Source organism: Alligator mississippiensis, chromosome 2, assembly GCF_030867095.1.
Source record: "Alligator mississippiensis isolate rAllMis1 chromosome 2, rAllMis1, whole genome shotgun sequence".
Lineage (NCBI taxonomy): Eukaryota > Metazoa > Chordata > Crocodylia > Alligatoridae > Alligator > Alligator mississippiensis.
In genome coordinates, this window is record NC_081825.1 from 191,132,040 (window position 1) to 191,156,823 (window position 24,784).

The following is a 24,784-nucleotide window of genomic DNA, read 5'->3' on the forward strand; positions in this document are numbered from 1 at the left end:
GTGAGCAATGTTTCCTGTTAAGTCAAGGGTTTTGAGGACCACTACTTTAAAACAGGCCATCAAGTGAAATAACAGACTTCTGTTTATTAAAGCATTAAGAAAAAAACTTGGTGCCTCTGGAAGGTAAACACAAGTTGCTGGTCTCCCATTAGGGGTAACTGGAGAAGTTCTATGGCCTGTAGCAGGAATATCTGGTTATGTGGTCTAACCGTCTCTTCTGACCTTGGACTCTGCATCAGTCATTCTTCAGTAGCTTAAAAACCCCCCATTCTATCAGTTTGTTTAATGTATTAATTAAAGGTAGCCAGTAATCTATCAAGGGAGGCAAGCAATATGGCCTTACTAGGACAGCCCTATGTCCCTGCCTTGTTATCCCAAATTCCATACATGAAGTGTCAGATTCTGGACTGGAGACCAATATAGTTTCAGTAGCATCGATCAGGAAAAAGGGCAGTGTGGTTTCTATTATTTCAGAATCAAACTAGAAGCCCAACATTAGGTTTCTACTGTTGCTACTACTGCCATAAGCACTAAGAGGCATTTAGCAAGGATCCAGTGACTTAAAACTTCCTTTTCAAAATACAAGGACCAGTCTTTATTTTGACTTTTAGCAGCTTTTAGTGTAACTTATTACTGCTAATCAGTTACCATTCTGGGAGCTTTTTTCTAATCCCCTTGAGAGACACTAATCTTAGGAAAGCCAGCATTTGAGGGGTACAGGAAACAACTGTTACAATACCTACAGATTTTATAGCATTTGAGACATGACAGTTAAGTTAGTTTATAAACGAGTTTCTCTACAAATCTTTAGAGCAGCTTTTTGGGGGTTTTTTTTTTATGATTAACTAGTAGGGAAAAATCAGCTGGAAAAAAAGAAAGCAGCAGGAATACTTGTACACCTGTTATGGCAGGAAAGAATTACTAGATTTAAAAGCTAATAAGAAATTAAGAGATTTCTGTGACAAGAGTGGAGAGGATTCCTTTTAATGCTACCTGTTCCCTTGTCTAAAGTAAGAGCTTTTGAAAAGCACTCCAATTCTAAGAGACAGCTTTGTCTCTTTGTAAAGCCTTAAGGTGCTTGGTTTGCATTTTTGATTTGGTTGATCACAAAATACACAGCATGAAGCATCAGAGAAAACTTGACTGCAGAATTCAGTAGGGTTTATTCTACAAATACTTTGATCAATGCCAGCAATACAAGTATGAACTGTCATTAAAAATACAAGTCAGTATAAAGATTCCAATTAGTATATAACGCAAGGTGATTCACAGTTTCAAAACTGCTAAGGAAATAGTCAAAGTCAGTTTGTTGGACCATGTTACAAAAGTACTGAAACAAAACTATCAGGAGACACAATTAAGGGAAGGTACCTAGAGGAAGAAATATGTAACTTGTGAAGGAGGGGGTGACAGCTCCCCTAACTTTAAGAGGGATTTGTACTTTATTGCCACAATGCTTGGAAATGCAACGTGAAGTGCACAGCATCCTCACTTGCTCTCTTTCTGGACCAACCTGCTGTTTTTCAGCATTTTTCCTCGTGTTTAATCCAGAGTATGTTCAGGCAGTGAAAACCCGAAGAATGGCCAAGATCCCTTTGGGTTCATAAACAGCACACCTATACACTGAAACTTACTGAGCAGTTTGCCAAATGCTTTCGGAAGGAGTAGATACTGCTGATTTGTTCTATGTTCACAAACCCTCCCCTTGCATGATTTTAAAGCCGAGTGAGCTTATTGCTAAAGTTTCAGTGCAATCTCTTACATGAATTTGTTGGCTATTCTTACATGAATTTGTCACCATAGCTGCAGGCACTATTAGAATAGAACTAGGCTAGTTTTCCTCAGCCCAACCCTGTAGTCTGATGAAAGCATGCATCAATTCAGATGTGTACTCTGTTGGGGAGTAGGGGGAATAGATATTTGGGAACACTGCTTTTTTGGTGGCTATTTAAAAAAAAAAAAATGAAGATTTACAACAGTGGTAATATTTTATTAGCCAACTACTGAATATCTTTCACCCACTGTAAATCTGTTGAAATCCATGGGATTAGGGCCAGGACAAAATTTTATTTATTCGAAAATCAGGTTACTTTGTTTATAGAAATTATAACCACAGACTCACTAGAATTGCAAGTGAATACCTCCTTTTTAGTGAGAGTCCTTACCGCCCCCACAGATACTATTATACCCATACTTCAGCTCATTCATGGTGAAGTGCTACCATCCTGGCTTAACATTGTCTCTCTCACTGAACCCTGTCATCTGTGATGTAGCAAAACCACATTACATTACCACAGAGCAGATGCCATGCAGCTGTCTGCAAAGCAGACAGTGGAAAGCTAGATTAACAATGCAGACACAGGGACACAAATGGAAATTCTGATTTTTACCAAAATATTAGCAAAAATTGTCACCTATAAAGATATGCCAGTCAGAGAGCCCCTCCTGCATAAATGGAGTAGCATAATTAGTAGAAAAGGAAAGCTACAGACAGATTCTGCTGCTGTATAAATATTTACTTTTAGAAGATTCCCTACTAATTAACACTGAACAGGGGCTCCTCATTACAGTGCTCAAGCCACTGTGGGGTAGAGGTCAAATGCTCCACTACATGGCTATGCTTGGTTTTAAATACATAATGGTGTTGCATCTTAATTCTGTAACAGTCTCATTTAAGCCAAGTTAAAAAAAAAATTAGTAGCCCAACTGTATGGGCTCTAACTGTCAAGGTAAGACAACATAATACAACATTGTCATTAAACTGCATCTATTATATAAAACAGATTTACTTTTTTCTAAGTGAAATATTTCACACAAGACAGGTAGGTCTTAGATAAACAGTGAGTTAATTCTATTTGGAACAAAGTATGGCACATATTCCAGGTACCTATGGATGCTGTGCATTCACACACTTCTCAACGATTATCAATTCGCCAAAAAAATACTCAACAGGGAAGAGCAGAGAAAAGCAGATTTAGGAGAAATAACTTTATTTCTTCTAAGAGGTGAAAATAAGTGACTTTGTTTTTTTGTAAGAAACTTTATTTTGAACTTTTACTTTGAAAAATGCATTCTCTCTTCCAAACTAATGCCACCTTAAAAAAAAAAAAGACTGCAACAGCACACGCTTGCACTCAAAGGAAAACACGCAAACTTGATGGCTGGAAAAAAGAAATTCTGCATAAAAATCCCAGATGTTAGGCAAAGGTGTGTGCCCCCATACACCTTCAGGGACTCCATACCACAAACAGCTTTCAGTGCAATGTCTCTTGCTTCCAATTTATGGGGAAACATATGGCAGAAGCTTGTCTTGTGACAGCTAATCTCTCCAGCTGTTTGAAGCAAAAACAGTCTCAGCTATTTTTAAAATAGTTTGTTAAACCTTGGTTTCAGTAAGTACAAACAGAATTCAATAAAATGCCAGAATCCAGTGAAGAAAAACATTTGAATTCTACCCTGTGCCATACACTTAAAAAGTTAGACAAAAATGGATTTTTTCCATTAATACACCTTTTTTAAAGTTTTTATTTCTGAAAGCAGCTCTTTACGCAAATCAAAAGCAGTTCCTGAGTAACTGCAGTAAACAGTGTCTCTTAAATATTTTTGCCTCTCAGCTTTTCTGTTTTGGTTCTTCCATATTTTCTCCTTAGTTTTCAAGTTTAAAATCACAGTTTCTTTCCAAAAACGTGCAAGTTCAGTTAGCATCATTTCCAGAAGTCCATGCACTGCAGGTGTTCCTGCAATGTCTATAAGATCTGCATATATGCTAGGTTGTATTCCTAGAGCTATTGCAGATTTTTCTCTCAAACCTTTACAGTAGGAATCTTCACGTTTTCTTTAACATACGCCGGGTTTGCCAAATGTGGAACTTATTGTAGGCTGTCTGCAACATCTCTTCTATATGATTTACCAACTGAAAAAGATAGAGACAAAAAGGAAGAGTCTCAATAACAGAAGCATGCCCTATTCCCCGCCCCCCTTAAAAGACAACCCCTAGGATGGAGTTTGCCCCCCTCACAACTTGTAAAAATCGAAGTCATTCCACTAAGTCAGAGGAGATGCATGAGGGTGAGAGATAAGAATCAGGCTCCATTTTTAAGTTATGAAATATTTAAAGAGGTTTGTTTCACTTGTCTGCAGATTGTGGGTGAAGACAATGGATGCACAGCTGCACTTGTCTCCATCTGAATGCTGTAATTAGGACTCCAGAGTTGGTGGAAATTATGTGCGTTAGCCAAAGAGGTCATTTGTCATTATGACCACAAGTGAGATTAACAGTCTATCCCAGAACAGTAGTTATACCCTATATCGCTGGTGTTTTCCAGGACAAGATGATGAAACACACTGACCAACCTGCAATTTTAAATTTAAGGCTCTAATGTATTACACTTAAGACATGATTCTTCAGCTAATCATGTCCTAAGCAGTGATCTGGCCACACATTCAGTCAATCAATCACATGATAAAACCAGGAATAAGCCACCAAGATATTCCACAAAAAATGTGCAGTAACTTTGTTGCTGGTTCTTATCATGCCTTGACTTGACTGTGTGGCCAATGCTCCCAGCCTTCCAAGCAAATACTTGTGTTAGGTGTCAGCTGATTGGGGATACTAGCTGGGGAAGCAGTGAGCACTCCTCCACCCCCAAAAGGAGTCCTGATCTGTTGATGGAGCTACCAGGCATGGAAGCACAGCATTTCTCCCTCCCCGCACTGGGAGCTCCAAGCACAGCAGGGGCTCACGGTGCAGTGTTCAGAGCTCCCAGCTACAGGAAAGCACCATATGCTCCCACAGCTGGGAGCTCTGTCAGTTGATGGAACTCCCAGCTACAGGAGAGAAGACTGCTGGTGTAGGGGGAGCCTGGGATGGTGATCCAGGGCTCCTCCTGCCCTGGCAATATGGCATGATGAAGATCTGATGCTTGATCCCATAATCGCACTTTCTGCCATGCAGGTGTGGCACAGCAGGAGGTACAATTCTTGGGATCATACATCACTCAGTCTGATATCTGTCAGTCACCTAATGCTCATTTTTCTCACTTAGTAGTTAAATTAAAAGGAAACCTGTCACCCTCTGAAAAAATGAGCTAGTTACTATGTACCTAAAGAATTTAAGATTCCCTCCCCCCCCCCCAAGCCCTTACGTTTGTGCTTAAATATTGTCTCCGGATTTTTTCTTGGAATGGGCAGAGCTTTGTAACTTGAAATCTTTCCAAATTACTCCTCATTTTCATAACCTGGAAAAGACAGAGAAAAAGGGAATGGCACATGAACTATAAAGATTATTTTTGCCTTTAGCAAAGTACTCCTATAAACTGAAAAGAAAATGTGAAGCAAAGTTTTTCTTTAGGTAGATGCACATCTGCAAGGTTCAGAGAGCAATTGCTAAGTAATCACAATAATTAAAATATGAAACTCTGGTACAGCTACTCCTCGCTTAATGTCGTAGTTATGTTCTTGAAAAATGCAACTAAGCAAAATAACGTTAAGCGAATCCAATTACATCACAGTAGTTGCCTACTAGTAGGTGGTGGCCAAACGTTATAACCAAACATGGCACGACTTTAAATGAGTATATTCTCTAATAGATCAGTGATGTAATAACAAAACAATGTTAGTTGGGACGACATTAAGTGAGGAGTATCTGTACCACAGGCAATCTTCTTAAGTCAACTTTTCAGCTCTTAACATAATGTCCTTCCAAAGCACTGCAAATTTTCATTCAGTAAAAGGTTGCTGGCAGAATGCATGCAACATTGTTATGCATCCCTTTATCAAGCCAACAGGGTACTGTGGATTTTTTCTGGAGTTAATTTCTTGCAGCAGAAAGCCCAAAATGTCTGAATGCATGAATTTATCCAAAGGTCTTGTCGTGCGTTGCACTTAGGACATGTTTTATTTAAATCATACAAAGAACATTTTCCAAGCAGTTGCACAGCAATGCTTATGATGATCTCAGTCTAGACATGGTCGGAGCTGGCTGTGTCATAGACAATCAGCTGTTTGTTGGTGCCAGCCATACCACCTCCCCCCGCCCAATAGCACTGGAGACAGTTCAAAACCAATGTGGTAGGGGGGTCTAAGACCAACAATCAGCTGTTTCTTGGTCCCAGGCCCTGCACCAACAAACAATTGTTGGTCCTAGCCCCTGCACTGCACTGCATGAGCCTGTGATGGAAACTGATATCTCTACAGCAAGCCCAAGATACTGTAACACACAATACTGTCTAGAGATACCCCTCACCTGAAAAGTTTTAACTTTACTACCACACAATGGTACTATACCCAAGGTTCGGCTTGAATGAATGGACGCTCACCTTAAGTGCGCTTGACACATTTTAAGCATAACATGTGACAAGGCCTAGTGAGACAGACTGTGACTACTCTTTTTTTTTTTTGCCTGATCCAATGAAGGAGAATACTTAAGTGATCTGAACACAGTCAAACATCAAGACAATGGCTGAGCTGGAACCAAACCATAGGAATTTGGTTCCTGGTCCCATACTCTAATAGCACACAATAATGTCTTTTCTGAAAGGCAACTGTTCTGAGAGGTGGCTAAGCCATTATGATTGTTTTAGGACTGTGTCCAAAGTTTTGTAAAGTATGCTTAGCTTAGGAAGGCTTTTTTCCTGGCTATACCTGCCACAATCAGCTTTGGATCTGGAAAAAAATTCAAGCTATTTTCTTGATGGTTGGCCTCATAAGTAACACATTCTAGGGTTAGGATAGTCAACGTTTTCCATACTTGTCTAAATAGAAATGGGGCACTAAAAAGCACATTTGTGTCAGAGATGCTGAGAAAGAAAGTACTAGTTTTACCATGTCACCAGCTACTTTGCTAACCAGTGGTCTCAAACTAGCAAGCTCCTATTCCAGTTCTTTTACCTTTTCTTCTAGGAATGGTGTATTAACAGGAAAGCAGGACCAGAAGTGTCGCAGCAGCTCCCCTGCAGCCACATACAAGTGTTTCAGTTCAGACTGAACATCATTTGGCACCATCTCTGCAACCAGAAAAAAAATGCTTATTACGAAATCCAGAAGTGTAAAATAAGGTCTGGCTAACAGAGCCAAACTGAAGTTTGGCAACAAATAAAGCTGACCTTCTACTTAATACAGCATTTTGAACCCTAGACCAGGGGTCTGCAATGTTTTTGGGCAGTACCAAAATAGCTGCAACTTCAACTTGTAAGATGTTGGTGTGCCAGGGGCGGGTGGCGGGGGAGTTGCGAGGGGCCTGATCTTTTGCAGCCCCAGCCCATTCCCTGCCATCTGCCTTGAGGTGTGCATGCCAAGCAAAATGCCTTTGCATGCCACAGATTGCTTGCCCACCCCTGCCCTAGACTGTCCCTATTTGTTAAAATGTTAATCATATTATTTTCCATTAGTTTATTAAGCAGTTCCTTTAAACTGAAGCTCATTTAACAGTATTTGCTGTACTCTACCAGAGATCTTTCTTGATTTAAAGTTCACTCTATACAAATAGGTGTAACTTCTTAGGTGCTAAGACTCAGTGCAATCATTAGACACAGTGCTGTGGAACCTTGACTCAAAGCTGCTGGTGAGAGTCAGATCAGCACTTTCTCAGCCTAGAGAAAATACTGCTCTCTCATTTTGTTTCTTTCTGCAGTTCCTCCTGCAGGGAACCCACAACATGTAAATGTACATTATGCTCAGGAAGCAGGCAGCAGGCCTCCTGGCTTCATCTGATTTCCCCAATGTGGGGATGATGGGTTGGAAACAACCAGGCCCTTCGGTGGAAGCATAATAAATGGTCTTACATTTAAGTGGCTTTAAAATGGTGTCCAGTGTCACTTGTACTTTGGCATCTTACCATATTTACTCAAATACAAGATGAGCCCGCCAATCAGTGTGAAGAAAAAAGCCCCTTGGCCTTATAGTCGCATACAAGGAAACCACATCTATCATTGCAGCATGTGCTCAGTAATGGAAACTAGCTATGAAGTTGATTAAATACAAGCAACACTGAACTTGACTGTAAAACACATGGCCCACATTGAGCAAATATACTAATGGGGAGGGGTCTCCAAAATTCATGCCAAACATGTGCAGCGTGGCAGCTCCTTAAGTCTTAGTTTCCCCTGCACGCCCTCTGCTGCAGATTGGCAGAGGGCCCTATTGCTTGCTGTTCACTACCTGCACTTGATGGCTGTGAGGTGAAAACTGCAGCTGCAGTTTCAGGTGTGGGTGGCAAGTGATGGGACCCCTCTGCCAATTAGCAGCTGCAGGGGCCTGTGGGGGAAACTCCAAGATTAAAGAAGCTGCTGCACACTTTCAGCATGAATTCCAGAGTTCCCTAATAATGGGAACCTCTCACAAAGCTAAGTTAGTACAGCCCATCCAAATAAGATATATGATAATGCCCACAGTATGCAGTCCCCTTCAGTGCCAACTCTTTCGAGTCATGGTGAGCCACTACACTGAACACATGTCAATTTCTTCTTCACTCCCACAACTGAGCTTCCCTTTCTTGCCCCATGTCCAATGATTCCTGTTGCTTCACCAGCCCTAAGCATCTGGCAAACATCACCAAATGGGGCCCCAAACAGTTCACCTGGAATGCCTCTGTCACCCCCCCTCAGCCTGTTGCATGCGATTAGTGTGGCCCCACCCTCCATGAGGTGGATCAGGACCAGGTTGCTCTGTGCCTCATCTGCATATACATTTTGGAGGATCCCAGGGCTCGTGGCAAAACACCCAGTTTCAATCATGGTGAAGGGGAATCAACTAGCACATGGATCCTTTTTTGGATGCATTTGGAGTACACACATACTGAGGAATACTGAGCTGTGGGGTCATCGTGCCTTGAAATCCTGGCATCTCTGTTGAGGTCCAATCCAATGTACTATATGGTAAATCATGAGACTTTTGGCTTTAGACTAATATCATGCATAGTTTGTACTCTTTTTAAGTAGGTACAAAAGTGCTGCTTAATGTGTTTACAGAATACCTGTGCTAAAACTTGTAGCAGTTTAAAAAGGTAAAATGCACAAATTCTAGATGCTGATAGTAATTTGCCTATATGGTAAATTATGTTCATCTCAAGGTCAGTGCTTTCAAAGTTGCCCCTCACTTCCATGTACTCAGGGAAATCAGGGTCTGATGGTGAGAAAGGAGGGGAGAAAGAGTGCAAGGGGTCTACCTGTCACCAAAAATTGTTTTCCCTGTTGTAGCACAGGGAGCAGAACAAATTCAAGGAAAACTGCCAATAATTAGATTCTATACCTGAAAATTATAACAAAACTTATAAATTTTTCATGTACAGAATCAAATTATTGTAGGAGAGTCTTATAATCAGGATAATCTTTTATTCAAGTAAATATGGTAATTCCAGTTTGCTCAGCCAGTATCTTCTTCCCTGGGCAGAGACCTCTCACTCTTATTTAGAACAATAACTGCACCTTCGAACCATTTATTTATTTATTTTTTACACTTGAGATATTAGACAAATGTCTATTCCTGCATTTGCTTTGCCACCAGGCTTTGGACTGAGAAGTGGAAAAATAAGTTAGTTCTCTCTACACATTTGGATAATTAGCCATACAAGCAATATGGAGTACTTACGGTTTATGGCTTGCTGTGTTCCACCCTGCATAAGTGCTCCCCCAGGTGATAGGGCTGTGATGGTGCTAGCAGCATCACCACTTGAAAGAACCTTGAAAAAAACCCCAAAATCCTTATTTTTCCCCCAGTCACTTATTGTGGTTTAAAAAAAGAAAAAAAGAAAAAAAAATTTGGGGCTAATCAAATTTCAAAATTTAAACTGCAAGGGCTCAATTTAGCCACTGCCACTGATGAGAAGTTGACGTTCTAATTTAGGACTATAAAACAATATTCTTCACACTGATGTGCTGAAGAATTAGACACAGCTCAGGCATTAACCATCATTACCTACAGGAGTGTATTCCCTTCCCCCACAACAACAAGAATAGATATTCATCTGTCTATAAGTACTGATCTCAAACATGCTTACAGTATTAGTTCTTAAAACTTAGGATCTTGTCTATACGGTGCATGCATGGGATATATTCAGCTTTTCTTTTTACAAGGCAATATAAATAAATAGAGACTTTCACTGTTCCTTGCAACTTGACTAAGGCTACTGGTGAACATTAAGACAGTTGCATGATTGGGGTCTGAGGAATTATGCCCCATTCCCCAAAACACATGACCTGCCATGCCAGACATGCAATTGTGGGAATGGGGTATAAAATGGCTCAGACCCTAAGGGAACAGCTGCCAGCAGGGGAAAGGACAGAGGCCACCTACAGCTGGGGAGTGAGAAGCTCTCTGCTCTCTAGCTGCACCCCTGTGCACACAGAAGCAGCAGTTGGGGAGCCAAGAGTTCCTTACTCCCCAGGTGCCCTGTAACAAAGAGAGGCTCTGAGCTAGGGCTCCCAGCTGCACTCCTGCTTTTTGAAGATCTGGGGGGCAGTGAGCACAACACTGGGGAGCCTTTCTGTGATGTCAGGCTCATGGTGCTCCAAACATTTAAAAAGCTGGTGCATAGCTAGGAGCCCCAGCTGAGTATCTGCTTTCCTTTTACATCCCTGGGTGCTATAAGCCTGACACTGGGAATGGGGGAGCTCCCTCTTACCCCACTGCATGCACTAGGTTAAGGAGCTGCCTCATACAAGTGGCTCCCTCATCCGTATCTGCTCTTAAAGAAACATCTGGCTTCTTTGGGGGATAGAGCAGGGGCAACTGGGTTTGGGACCCAGAACTGCCTAGAGCCTGATCCTGCCAACTGGGCAGGGGTAGTTTTGTCCTGGCCTCCAGGGCTGCCCTGTGCCAGATCTGGAGGCTCATCCAAGTGTCAGGATTTGGCACTGGATAGCTCCACTCCTAGTCTGGACCCCAGGCTGTCCCATACAATCCTGAGGATCGGGACACACACACACACACGCACACACACACACACACACACGTATGTACGTACATAGGGGTTGAATCTGTCTCATGCCCCAAGGCTTGCTGGGACTCAGCACCTGAAAAAGTGGGGGCTGTACGTTAGACCCCTTAAAGGTGCCAAGTCCTGGCAAACCCGCATCCTGCTGACAGTACTGGGACCAGGACAGCCCCTAGCCAGGTTCCAGACCTGGGGCTGCCTAGATCCCAATGCTGACAATCAACTGATGGGGCATGCCACACATTCAATTTATGATGCCATACAAAGCTCCCACAAAAGATGTTACATACTTTTTGAGGAGCATCTTTGTGGCTCATTTGCCCTTTTGTGGCATAAATTAGATGAACAGTGTTGTTATTTATGACACAATTAACATGTCAATCATGGCAGAAACTTAAGGCTGTGGAATAAACAACTAATTAAGCTTTAATTTAGATTCAGTAATTCAGATTAGTAAAGAAACAGGAGGAGAAAGAGCTTTCACTGCTGACAACCTGGTTCAGGCAAAGCCACATGCAGGCAGTCTATCATTTTAGGGATGGAGCAGCCCCTGTGCTGTTATGTTAGACCAGTGGTCACCAACCAATCAATCTCTATCAACTGGTTGATCGTGAAGCCTCTGGCAGTCGATCTCAGTCTGTCAGAGGCTCCACGATTGGGAGTGGCAGGACGCACATGGCTGGGATGAGCCATGCCCCCTGCTCCCTGGGCCAGGCTGGGTGAGTGGGGTCAGAGCCTGGGTAGCGGGTGGTAGATCCTGGGGTGCCCTTTACTTACGAAAAGTGATCTTCACCATAAAAAGTTTGGAGACCACTGTGTTAGACCATTTTAGACTACCAGACTGATTTAGCTGTATACCTTGTGCTGTGGTCTTATGTAGAGGTGGTTTGGTGATACGTCAGAGGCTAAGGCTAAGGCCAGCAGTCACTGACTACTGTTTGCTCAGGGGCAGTCTGGCCTTTTCGCATTTTGCCCCGAACACCCAGAAGAACAAAGCCAATTCCACTCTAGCTGGAGCTCCCTCACAGGTGCAAGAGGGCTGTGTGACTTGCCCCATGGTATCTGTCAGTTTGCTGTTTAGTAGCTTACTTTCCGCAGGGTAAAAAATTTTAAAATAGCTGGAAATGGCTGGAACTAAAATACCACATTGTAACTGTTCACACTGAGGTAAGTTTTTCATTTGAAGGAGACCCAAAATTCTAAAACAAATTCCCCATAGTATGTAATATAAAGAACTAGGGAAAATGCATCCATTTACTTTGAGGGATCAAAGGTACAATTATTATTCCACTAAATCAAAAATTATCTCAAAGTTAGAAACTCTCTCCACATCAAGGGGACTTATTTTCCTACCTGAGTTAGTCTGGGTACATAGGCTTCCATTTCTTGTCTAATACTATGAAAAGAATTAATAATATCCTGACTGGTTGCATATTGCTGTGACTGAATTGGAGTTGGACCATGATAATACCTACAAGGGAAAAAAAAAAATATGTATATAGACAGACAGATAGATACATACATAATGTTGGCAACAAAGTCCTAATTCTCTGAACTCAGACTTAGCAACTGCATGTTTTTCAGAAATTCTATACCTGTAAGTAGGGGTGCACCAATAGAGATTTTTGGGGCCAGTACCTTTGGCCGAATTTTTAAGAAGCGGTATCGGCCAATATTGATCTGATTCCAATATGCAGCCATGCAGTTTGGAGACCAGCATCAGGCTGGTAAGTCTGGTGTGGAGAAAGGGGCGGGAGGAGGGAAAGTGCCCTGGGGGGGGCAGATCAAGGCCCATCATAGTGAGGGAGTGGAGCTGGGGCAGGCGCTGCTCAGCCAGGGCAGGGCATGGCATTGAGCTGGCTCATCCAGGAGGTGCAGGGGGAGCTCCTGCCTTGCACACACCCCAGGAGGGCATGTGGGGTATGTGCCCCTGGATCTGCCCATAGGGCGAGGGCAGGTTGACACTGCAGGCTGGGGCCAGGGCTGCGCTAGGCTCTTCCCAGCAGGAGGCTGGGCTGCGCTTGGGGTGGGCAGCAGCAGTGCTGGGAGGGAGCTACTGGGGGGTGAGGGGGACAGGGACAGCAGGGGCTGCAGCCACCCCAAAATTCACCATAGGCCCCACCCCCGTAGCCTTCCTCCCAGTGCCACTGCCGCCCACCCCAAGTGCAGCCTGGACTAGCCCCCCTGCCAGGAAGAGCCCCTGCCCTAGCCAGCAGTGGCAACCCACCCTTACCCTGTGCGCAGATCCAGGGGCACATGCCCCCCATGCCCTCCCGGGGTGCATGCAGCAGCGGAAACGACCCCCCAAGAAAGCCACTCATGCCTGTCCTGTGCCCCGCCTTGGCTGAGCAGTGCCTGCCCCACTCCCCTCTCACTGTAGGGAGTCTCTATCTGCCCCCCCCCCCCCCCCCCCACCAAACTTACTAGCCCAACCCTGTTCTCTAAGCCTCCGGGCTGTGCTCCTGGCCCTGCGCATGCTGCGGCTATGTGCATGCAAGGGGCATTTATCAGCCATATTATCAGCCATACCAGGCAAAAAAAAAGCAGATTTCCAATACAGTATACCCCCAATTTATGCAATTCTGACTTATGCGTGTCTCGCATTTATACGATTTTTTATTAGGGTCTGGACTGAAAAATGCCCCTCAAGATGCGTGTCATTCATGTATATACACAAATGTTCAAGAGATTTGCGTTTATACATGAACGCCTCACAAGATTTGCAGGCGGAATCAAGTGGAACTGTGCCATGTGGTAGCAGCACCTCAAGATGCATAGGTGAGACGCTAGATGTGCTTCCTAAAGGCGATTCCACCCAAAAAGGGGGTGGGGGGAGGGGGTAAGCTATGACTAAGGTATGTGTGGGGTATGTAACCCCTCACTATTCTATTATTTCCTATGGAGGAAAGTCATCCCAACTAACGCAAATCTGACTTGCACGAAATTCCCCTGGAACACAATACTCGTGTAAATCAGGGGTCAACTGTACTGTCAATCTCCCTTGTATCGGTGCACCTCTACCTTTAAGAGTTTAGGTACTTCGCAGCTTTTTTGGAAATAGTGGGAGTCTTAATAATTTTAGGGCGGCAGGGGAGAGGCTAAAGCAAACAAAAACCCTACAACTTAAGCTCTTTCTAGGCATGGAAGCTAAATGAGAAATCATGTTCTGTTTAAATCTGACTCTGATCTTCACAATGTAATTCTCTACTCTATGCTTTGCTCTGCCCTTGTCAGATTTCAGGTAAATGGGGTAATTCCCACTTTTCAAATGGTTAAGTCTCAAATCACCATTCTATCTATATTTGGAAGAGACTCCGTAACTACAGGAGGAGAGAGATAATTTTTTAAACTTGCTGCTTATAATTCTGCACTCTGAAATAAGAGTAAACTACTAGAAAAGAAATGGATCAACTTAAATTGGCTCTGTCAAGGTGGAAAGTTGTATTTGTAAGACAAATGTACCACCAACAAAAATTCTATATTCTTTCCTGCAATAAAGGCCTGAAAAAAATCACCCCAAAGTCACTATGAAACAGAGATGCAGTTTTAAATTGTAACTGCTTGCAAATTTGTTAAAGTTCAGATTCAAATCAGATTTGAGGCACAAATGCCATGCAAGTCCTAAAGCTGCATGGGAACAAGGACCATAAAGCTTTAATCTGTTGAAATACCCAAAGAACAGCATCTTTCTTTTATTAACTGCACTTACCGATCAGATTTCTTTAGGTTTAGTGCAATAGTTTTAATGCTATTATTCTTTCTTAAATCTTCATATTCAATAGATTCCTGTAACTTCACCTGAAATGAGATGCATCAAAACACTAAATACAACCATGTAAGACCACACTGCACATATTCTGACAATGCATACTTTTCCAGACTGTGAAGCTTCCTGACTGAAGGTTAAAAAAAACTCCCAAAGTAAACAAAAAATAAAAACCAGACTGGCTCTGATACTCAGCTCTGAGACAGTGCCATTCAGGACTATTTAAAATTAGGAATGTAGACGTGGCTTTTTGCTACCTGAAACTTATTCAGCCAGTGTCATGGAAGGCTGCCAAAGGTTACAAAAGCCCTAAACTACTCCTAGGCATAGATGACCTTAGCGTTCACACTAATTACTAACAATGCAAAGGGGAGGAGATGGGGAATATCCTAGAAGCTGTGATTTTCCTTCAGGCTACCTTCTGACCCTCCTTAGGTCTGCCCATAGCAGACTGTGCTGGCTACATGCTTATGATTCCCTCAGCAGGGTGACACACAGTAGCCTTACAGAACTCTGACTTTAGCCAATATCTTCCACCAAATCCTAATGACCTTACGCAGACATAATAACCTAACTTTCAGAGCTTGTCCTGAAATTCTAAGCTTGTCCAACTTAATTGCTTAGAGCAAGGGTGCTCAACCCCTAGCCTGTGGCACCACATCATCCAAAACACAGGGCTCCCCACAGGTCTGGAAATTTGGCAATAGAAATTTGGTAAGTTTCCAGACCCACAGGGAGCCCCAGGCTGTGTATGCTGGACATGATACTGGATCCTGGTACTCAGGGCCAAGTAAGGGTGGCGCCAGGCCCCAGGGTCCCAATGCCAATGGGCAGAGGGCAGGAAGGGGTGGTGCTGTTGCACCCCTGGGGCCTAATTTGGCCTCATGCTATGCATCTGGCCTATGGGCCCAAAAAGTTGAACACCAGTGCCTTAGAGGGATTACATCTTCAGAGCACAAGTACCCAACACTTAGAGGTCAGACCAGATTACGCAGTCTGAAACTGGACATCCTAAATTCAAGGGACTTTATCTTCTCAAAATTCAGTAATGATTAAGACACAGTTACATTGGAAATTAGTTATTCTTATGAGGACTTCAGTACTGAGCTAAGTGTTTACGTTTAAAAAAACCCAAAACATTTATTAAAAGAATGGAAATAATTTCAGTGTAACTTCTTATATCTTCAAAAAAAATCCAAAGCCACTTCAGATCATTAAAAGCAACTTCAAAATGGTATTTGAAAAGCTTAACAGAGGAAACGCTTGTCAAACTATAATACACTTTCAAAATGAAAAACTTGTTTCTCTTCAGTTGAAAATTCACTGGCAAATTTTAAATTTTATTCATACCTTTTTCATTGGTGGCTGAAAGAAATCCGAGTCTCTGGAGTTTCCATCTGTGCTGCTGGTCTCACTATAATGATCATTGTGCGCTTCTCTTAAAAAAAAAAAAAGAAAAACGTATTTGCTTCCCTTAATGTTAAGTCATGTGGTAGGTTACTAAAAGATACTTAGACTGAAGATTAAACTAATTCAACAGGTATTTTATTCTAAATTATTTTTTAAAATCTGCATTTAAGTATTGGACTCATGGGTCCTGAAATAGTTTTGTTTGACAGGGAATGAAGGGGGATAGATTCTTCCATCTCTGCACCAAGGGAAAGAAAATGGACTCAACATTAAATGGGACTGTAGCAACATCACTAGGTAACAAAGTGATTCTTTTTGCCAAATCAAAATGTGTCAAACACCACATGTATCAGTTACTTCCATTGAAACATGCTGGGAGTGTGAGACTGTTGGGCATGCTACCTTTACCCTCACTGGCACTCCGTTTTCATAGGAAGGAAAGGAAGGAATAATATGCATTTGAAGAAAGAAATCTGTCCTGTTGGGAAGGACATATATTTAAAGGTCTAGCATTCAATTTAACACAAAAAACACCACAGGCAAACAGTTGCAATGAGGAAAAAACTTCCTCAAGAGAGTGACTGGATAAATTCACTCTATGCAGGCAAGTGTGGTGGGACAGGAATCCCTCTGAAGCAACCCAGTAGACAACTGCAGCAGATCAAAACATGAGGGGTTTTTTTTGGTTTTTTTTTTGAGACAGAGAGACAGACAGACAGAGAGATCTGTCTTATATACAAAATAAATAAATGCAGGTAAGGCTTCCCTCCTTTTACTTGAGCACTGGAGTATAGGGAGCCCTGCTTCCTGGAATGCAAGTGATATGAACTTCTGCATCTGACCATACCTCTGCATAGGAAGAGCAGACAACTTTTACTGAATTTCAGACTTTGTGTATTTAACTTGGGATATAAGACTAGGGTAGAAGCACTCTTTCCTTCACTGCATCTCATTGTTCACATGAGGTTAATTTGGCTGTCTATTATGTAAGGGACAATATCTTAAAACGTGACAAAAATCCACATTGCACCAAGTAGAAAAGGAAAGGAGGGGGTTTTCACTTGGAGCCCTGTTATACCTTCTGGGACACAAACAACATAATTTAAACTGTTTGGTACCCGACATGGCCCCAGAAGTTGAATGAGTTTTAAAGAATAGAAAAATATAAGCCCAAATAGCTTTATTTTTAGTTCAGAATAGTCTACATGCTTCTAGTTAAGAGAAGAAATTGATTAACTGAAATTTGGGACTTATTTACATTTGCAGTGCTGTCAAGATTTAAGTTAATCCCCGGTTCTAACATAGTCTTCCTATGCTAAAACTTACTGTTTCCTGAGCCCAGCCGCAAGAACCATGGCACTGTGATGGTTAAAGCGTTTTATAATGGCAGCATTGCTATTTTCTTTTATCGATTTTGATGAGTTTGAAGTGGATGGTGCAGAGGCAACACCATAACCCTGCAAGGAAAGTAATTAACAATTTATTATGTTTTTCTAATTCTCAGTCTGCATTTCCTACTTCTTGAATTTTGCTGAATAAATAGCATTACAGTGTGCCTGAGAGGACTCCTGACTTCCAGTGCTCTCTGGGTTCCTAAGGCTGCCCATTCCCCAGGCTTGTGTAGCCTTGAGCAACTCACTTCTCTCCACCCCCTCCAATTCCTCATCAGCAATATGGGGGTAGTACTTCCCAGCCTCAAACATGCATATGGGAGAATTGATTTTTACACAAGTTTGAACTTGTAGTGCTCTATGTAAATACTAAGTCTATCTGCTTGAAAACTGTTTGCTGGATTTCTATTTTTCTTTTTTTAACATAATTGCAGTTATCTACTCAAGTTTCACTAACAAGCTATTGGGAAGGAAAAATAATCATAACCCCTTAAAAAAACCACCTTGTCACCTTTTTTAGGAATATGGTTTACAACGCAAGACAAATTATATTTATCTTTACTCAGATACTAGTTAATTGTTCTGTTCTAGGTATTATGTAGAAGATGCTTGACATATTTCATGCATGTCCACACCTGTTTGTGGCATAAGCTGCTGGCTTAACATTAAGGTAACGAGGACTCTTTAAACAAACTTAAAATGAACCTAAAAATAAGAAAAGGGACCAAAAACCTGGTAATTTTTATATTAATTGTTACTTTAGACTTTAAATATCTTCTTTCAGAATTTCTGTGTACCGCTATCTGGCAGTATTGTCTAAAATGGAGAGGGAAGGGAAGTCAAACAGGAAGTTTATTTTAAAATAAAAAAGCTTTCCATGTACAAAGCTATGCTTCTTAGAACTGAAAGGCCACATACCAGCGTGTTGAGGAAGGTGGCTGAAGTAATAAATCCAAAGAATAAAGAAAAAAAATTGTAGGATACTGATGGAGAAAACAGGGTCTGCTTCATCACAGTTATCCCCATGTAAAGGAGTTACACTTGTATAGAACTGATGCAAGTAGGATCAGAACCACCACCATCTCAAAACAGAGGGAAAGAGACTCTGTGACAAATTATCACTGGGCATTGCAAGTTATTTAGTAGAAATTACATATGGTATTTAGTAGTGGCTGTTTGCAGTCCTTTTTATTAAAATTACTAAAGTGCTCTTTACCTGTTTTGTTTCAGTCTTCACACCTACCTCATCTAAAGATTTATCTTCCAAGGCCATTAAATCTAACAGAGGATTTTTCACTCCTTGAGACACCATTGTTTTTAACCCTATGGAAGAATAAATACCTCACATGTCTTTTTGCAAAATGACACTAGACAAGGATATTCATTAAAACTCTGGACTAACAAAGCAATACAATTAAGAATTAAGCAAAATCTAACCCGGATTTGAATACACTGACATAATTCAACAATTATCTCATACAGTATATTGATTTACTATGTACCAAACTAAGACAAAGTATAGATAAAAATATATTTTTTTCTGGGAAAAAGCTTTTGCCATATTTTGAATTGTAGTTTAGATTACCAACATTTAGGATAATCAGACATTTAGGTTTGCAATGAAACAGTACCAAAAAGCATGAAGCTATCTTTTTCACCACAAGAACTCCTATAGCATTGCAGTAATTTATCTTTTGAAATATGTTTGGTGCTTACATACAACTTTTTATGCATGTCTATACAGGTAAGAGATAGCACAGGACTGAAAGTTACTATATCACCCACTAGAGTCAGTCCTCTGTTTTTTACTTGGAAATTATTGTAAGAATTAATTCAACTAACTCCAGATACTTTGTTCTCACACAGTGCTGATCATAATACAATACAAAGATATTCAATAGGGTATTATAGTTCATCTTTAGACAGAAGTTTCAGATAGTATTTAGAACAGAGAATTGGAAGTTCTTGCTAGTTCTCAAATAAGTTGTGTCTAATGAAAAAAATGTTTTTTGTTTGTAAAGCACTTTGGGATTGTCAGATGAAGAATACTATTTGAATACAAAGCATTCAAGTGTTAAAGGAGCTTCATACATATCATGTGTGTAATTTATCAGTTACACAGATGATGAAAGGGAAAAGACAGGATGGGGCTTTAGGCATTTTTCACCACTAATTACTACTTGAAGCACGAAAGAGAATGGTGATGGTGAATAAAAATGGAACCTATTTAAGTGGCCTGCTAAAGAGTCACTTTATCCACTCTATTGAGCAGTGATTCTCAACCAGGGTGCCTTGAGAATGAAAAAGTTGAAAACACTGCTCTAGAGTGGTTCTACACAACACAAAGCCATATTTGTTCACAAGTCTTAGCTAACATGCCATGGAATGAAAGGTCATTTAAACAAAGCTATTCCCTACTAATACAGTTATGATGGTGCACTATGAAGACTGTTTCAGTAACTCTACCTGGACTGTATGAACTGTGAATAAGTAGTATCCAAATACTAGCATGTTGCATGTACCACGTCTGAGCAGACAGAGGAAAAACAGAAAAAGCAAGCCCTCACCTTTCTCATCCATTTTGGCACATTCAGCAAAGAGATCTTTTGAACCTGTGTTCACCCTATCCCGATGGAAATAGTGGGATTGGAAAAATCGTGTCCAGAATTCCCTTTCAGTCAGGTTATGTGGAACATTTTCTGCATATTTCATTTTTACTGTAAAACAAACAGTATTAAAAGGTTTTGTTATTCAAAATTCTTTATCGTATATCAACAACAGGCAGAAGGTAGTTGAAGCTCATGTTGAATGGGCACAGGCAGCCTTTGTGAAAAGATAATGAAAATGCTGGCTTTAAGGTAGGGTTACCATACGTCTGGGTTTTTCTGGATATGTCCTCTTTTTGAGCCCTCTGATCTCTGTCTGGGTGTTTAAAAAAAAAAAAATCTGACCAAATGTCCAGGCTTTTGCTTTGCTCCACTGGTAGGATAAAGGGGAGGGTGATCAGAGGCAGCAGGGAGCACACATGTACCAGCCTGCAGCTGTGGAAGCTCTGATCCCCCTCCCTCTGCTCCCACCAGCAGAGCAAAGCAAAATGCCACACATTTGGTCAGGGCAGAGGGGTGGGGGCTGGGACAGGGCAGGGCTGGGGTTGCCTGTCCCTCCAGTGGAGGAAAGGGGTGGGGAACCTTTGAGGGCAGCAAGGAACTCTGTGGCCGGATGGTAGCACAAGGGCCAGCACTCACATGGGCTGAGTGGCCAGGAGATGTTCCGGGGGTGGGGGAAGGGGGGCTGTGGCCAGGCTGCCAGGCAGGGTGCAGCAGCCCTATCCCAGGGTGCGGGGGTGGAACAAGCCTCCCCTTCCTCTTCCTTCCAGCCCATGCTGGGGCCAGGCACACTTCGTTGCCACCTGCATGTATCAGAGCTACCACACTCTGGCCCAGTCAGGGTGGGGATAGTTGGGCCTCCTGGTAGGGTTGGAGGGGGCAGGGGGCTGTGAGTTGGAAGTGAGGGGTATCAGCAGGGATGGGGTGGGGTGGGAGTTGCGGGTCAGGAGTGAAGGGCACCATCATGACCCAGGGCGGCAGGGTACTGCAGTTTGGGAGTGAGGGGCTGCAGCAGGGCTGTGGCTTGGCAGTGAGGGGCAACAGCAGGGGCAGGGCACCGGCATGTCACCGTCCCTCCACCGTCATATTCCTTCCTCCCCACCCCTCCCCCACGACAGGTGTCCTCTTTTTTGGACATGGAAATATGGTAACCTTCTTTAAAGGGGATAGGAACAAAGAACTAAATCCTGGAGAGAGAAACGGTTTTTTGCAGTCTGCTTGCAGTGCACAGAGCCAATTTTGTGGCAGCTCTGCTCCCCCTGGGCTTCTCCACCAATCAGCACCGAGGAGGAGGGTCGCGGGAGCAGATGCCATCTTGAAAGCTGGCTGCCTTTTGTGTGACCTTACACCTCATCACTGATTGGCCAAGATGCCCAGGGGGAAGGAAGGGAAGGGGTGGAGGGTAGAGGATGGATGAGGAGCATCCAACATTTTGATTACTGGCTGCCCTTTGTGCTACCCCGCCCCTTGGTACCGACTGATGGAGAGGTGCCGGCAGGGGGAGGAGGAATGAGGGAGCAGCCACCACCTTGTCTGCTGCCCTTCATGCCATCCTGCCAGCCAGCGCCTTCCCCTCTCAGTAGAGGACCGTTGCCTCTCACTGGGCAGCCAGCTCTTTTTCTTTTGTTGTCACTGGTGTTGATTTTATGGACAATTCTGGATTTCATGGTTTCCGTAAAATTAAGTAGGACCTACTTATAAAGGTATTAACTTGGCAAACAGTACCGTTCAGCTATGCAAGAAGTTTGCAATTCTGGGAAACTAGCTATTTAAAAGGCAGCCACCTATATAGTCTCCAAGGGTGTAAACCAGGGGCGGGCAATTATTTCAGGCAGAGGGCCACTTGCTGAGTTTTGGTAAGCCATTGAGGGCTGCATGACAGGCAGCCAGGGGCAGATAACTATTAATTTTCTAAATTTTTCAGGGGCCTCACAGGCCAGATAGAATGGCCTGGCAGGCTGCATTTTGCCCACCCCTGGTGTAAACATGTCACCATAAAAATTTATATTGCACCATAAAGGTTTATATGGAGGGACAAAGCAAAGCATCCATAACTCTTTACTGTGTGTACCATGTATGCCCAAATTTGTGATCAAAACAAAAAGATAGTAATAATCTGTGCTGCTTTGTTGTGGCAGACATTTGTTTGCTTTATGGCACTCTCTAACTGTCCCAGGCAGGTGTTCTTTGGTCCCGTGTGTCCTGGGAATTCATGCGCAGGATCAGGCCCATCATGCTTCAAGGATCTCCAGGGTATCTTCCTAGAAGCAGGGAAATTTAGGGCTCCCCACTTCCAAAGACACACCCAGAGATTGGCAGGAGTTTTCACCCAGGAACAAAACCAAACCAATGTCAGCATCAAGGTCCAGTGGCGCATGTCTAAGTCATAAATACAACAACTCTCTCGTAAAACTGGTAAAAGTTATTAAAACAGATCCCTTAAAAGGAAAACCCCTCTGACTTTAACATTTAGTCCATCAAACTGAACAATTCAAAACAAGTTCTCTTTTCTAGACACAAGATATTACCAAAAGCTAAAAAACACCCCTCCACTGAATTAAGGAAGTGTGATAATATAAATAGCCTAGAAGGGAGTGGGAAGGGAAAGAAGGCAGGCTATATGATTTACCAACAAAACGTATAGTACTGGATTTGAGAGATCCAATAAGACGACAAATAGTATGCTGTATAACAAAAATTAAAATACATTATTTTGCTTACCTGCGGGATATGTTCTAAATATGGATTCAATGATATCGGAGGTTAAGTTATACCTCAGACCATTGCAACCATCCGTTTGAGGCCGAACATCAGCCTAGAGAATAAGAGAGAAGAGGATGTTTAAACTATGCAGGAGGGAAAGCTATTAGTTCTAAATTATGGCAGTGAATGGAGAAGAAAGAAGCCAGATCTCTGGCAGAGGAAACTTGTTGCAGAGAGAGTAATACTCTCCTCTCACATCCCAATATATTTGGCAGTGTATAAATGTGTGAGAGTAAAATCATTATTTCAACTGTTTTCACAGCTTAGAACCAATACTTGAGTTGGTATTTTAAGAATGATATTAATGAAAATCAATTAAATAAACTTTACTTAAGGTGAAGTGAAAAGCAAAATTGAAGCAATTAGAGGACTATGCTGGATTTGAGATGCTCATATTTTAATATTCTAAAGCGGTTAGAAGATATTTGTCCACAGTAAGACTAAACTGCATGTATCCCTTTAATTGCCTACTCTTCTGTATTTCTGCCTCATGCAAAGTAACAATACACTAGTGAATTTAATAAGTTAAGCATTCCACAGAGATCCGAGGCTATTGTACACAAGATCTAAGAAAAGGAGCCATTCATTATAACCAAACATTTTAAGAATTTCAAATATGAAGACATGCCTTACTACAATTGCAAGCTACCTCCCATAGCCACGCTGAGTGGCATCTATCAATCTCTATACAAGGTTCCGATGTAAAAATCACAGTATCTTTTTCAGTCATTAGCAGGGGGAGCTACAAGGTAACTTTCTATGCCTTTTCTCTTTACCATACAAATGAATCCCAGTTTGCACACTAGGATTATTTCCTAAGTGTAGTGAAGTTGTGCTTGCTTTTATGGATGTATTTTTACTTGAACCAGGATAAAAAGGAGAATTTAAAGTTTTTTTGGAGACAGAGTGCGCATCTTCTGATGGGTAGTTTTTAACTTCTAGTTGTTGGATTTTTGGTTGTAGCTGTGTTGGTCTAAGGACACAGGCAAAGTTCTTTGGGTAGATGTAATATCTTTTATTAGACCAGATGAATAGTTGGAAAAAAAGTTCTTTGCAAGCTTTCAGGCACAAATCACCTTTCTTCAGGCATAGGAGTCTCTGCTGTTCTGAACTCCAAGGAATTTCTAGTTGTCAATTTTTCATTAAATTGAGTAATAGTGTAATTTATACAATTATACATTACTAACATTTTGAAACTACTTATATAAAAGCTCTGGCAGAAAAAACCCATTAAATTAATTTGATAACTAAGATTCGTATACATTTGAACATCACGTGATCACTAGGGAAGATATACAGAGAGCTAATAGGGGGATGGCAGCTCTATAAAGGACAAAGACAGCTTGACTTGTGCAATTACTGTTTCCTCCTACTTACAGTTAGTCATTGTAGCTTGGCAGGGAGTTTCTAACTGAAGAATCATATATTTAGTAATTTTGTTGCAGAGGTAATAACATGCTTCTGTGGGGCAGACAACAAGATGATAGCCTCTGATGCATTTGTATCAGAAAATCAGTACCAATAAAAAAAAATTTAGAAATTTATTGTGGCCTGGCTTGTGCATGTAAAAAGCTGCAAAAACTTTAGTTATGTAGATGACTATTGGAACAGATTCCCTTCCAATTTAAGACAGGAATAGAAAACATCTTTGAAGCAAGAGATAATAGCTATGAATCTCTTGCTAATAAACTGACCCCTGCTGGACCAAACCAGGAGCTTGCCTTTCTGTGCTATGGAAGACAGATCTACTGTGAAGGAGGAAAATATCAATTGAGAACTGAAACCCTTTAAGGCAACAGGCAAAACACATTAATATTCGACATTTTCCTTAGGGAGAATTTCTGAATATTCCTTGATGGGGTGTCTATTATTAGCGATGTTTGTTTTTCCTGCATTTGGATAGTTTAACAGAGAGGGA

The 24,784-nt window shown here is 41.9% G+C and overlaps 1 protein-coding gene across 2 annotated transcripts in view; it reads right to left on the minus strand.

The window, feature by feature from the left end:
• Positions 1-1,139: 1,139 nt before the first annotated feature.
• Positions 1,140-24,784, minus strand: part of GTF2H1 (general transcription factor IIH subunit 1) — a 33,423-nt gene continuing 9,778 nt past the window's right edge. For both annotated transcript variants that reach the window (XM_014602217.3, XM_014602216.3), the window contains 11 exons: positions 22,825-22,918; positions 20,065-20,214; positions 18,741-18,820; positions 17,433-17,563; positions 16,047-16,134; positions 14,640-14,728; positions 12,284-12,401; positions 9,586-9,676; positions 6,889-7,004; positions 5,145-5,237; positions 1,140-3,913 (listed from right to left, as the gene is read on the minus strand). In XM_014602217.3, coding sequence (XP_014457703.1) covers positions 3,827-3,913; positions 5,145-5,237; positions 6,889-7,004; positions 9,586-9,676; positions 12,284-12,401; positions 14,640-14,728; positions 16,047-16,134; positions 17,433-17,563; positions 18,741-18,820; positions 20,065-20,214; positions 22,825-22,918 — 1,137 coding nt within the window. In that variant the 3' untranslated portion in view covers positions 1,140-3,826. The remainder of the gene's footprint in view (positions 3,914-5,144; positions 5,238-6,888; positions 7,005-9,585; positions 9,677-12,283; positions 12,402-14,639; positions 14,729-16,046; positions 16,135-17,432; positions 17,564-18,740; positions 18,821-20,064; positions 20,215-22,824; positions 22,919-24,784) is intronic.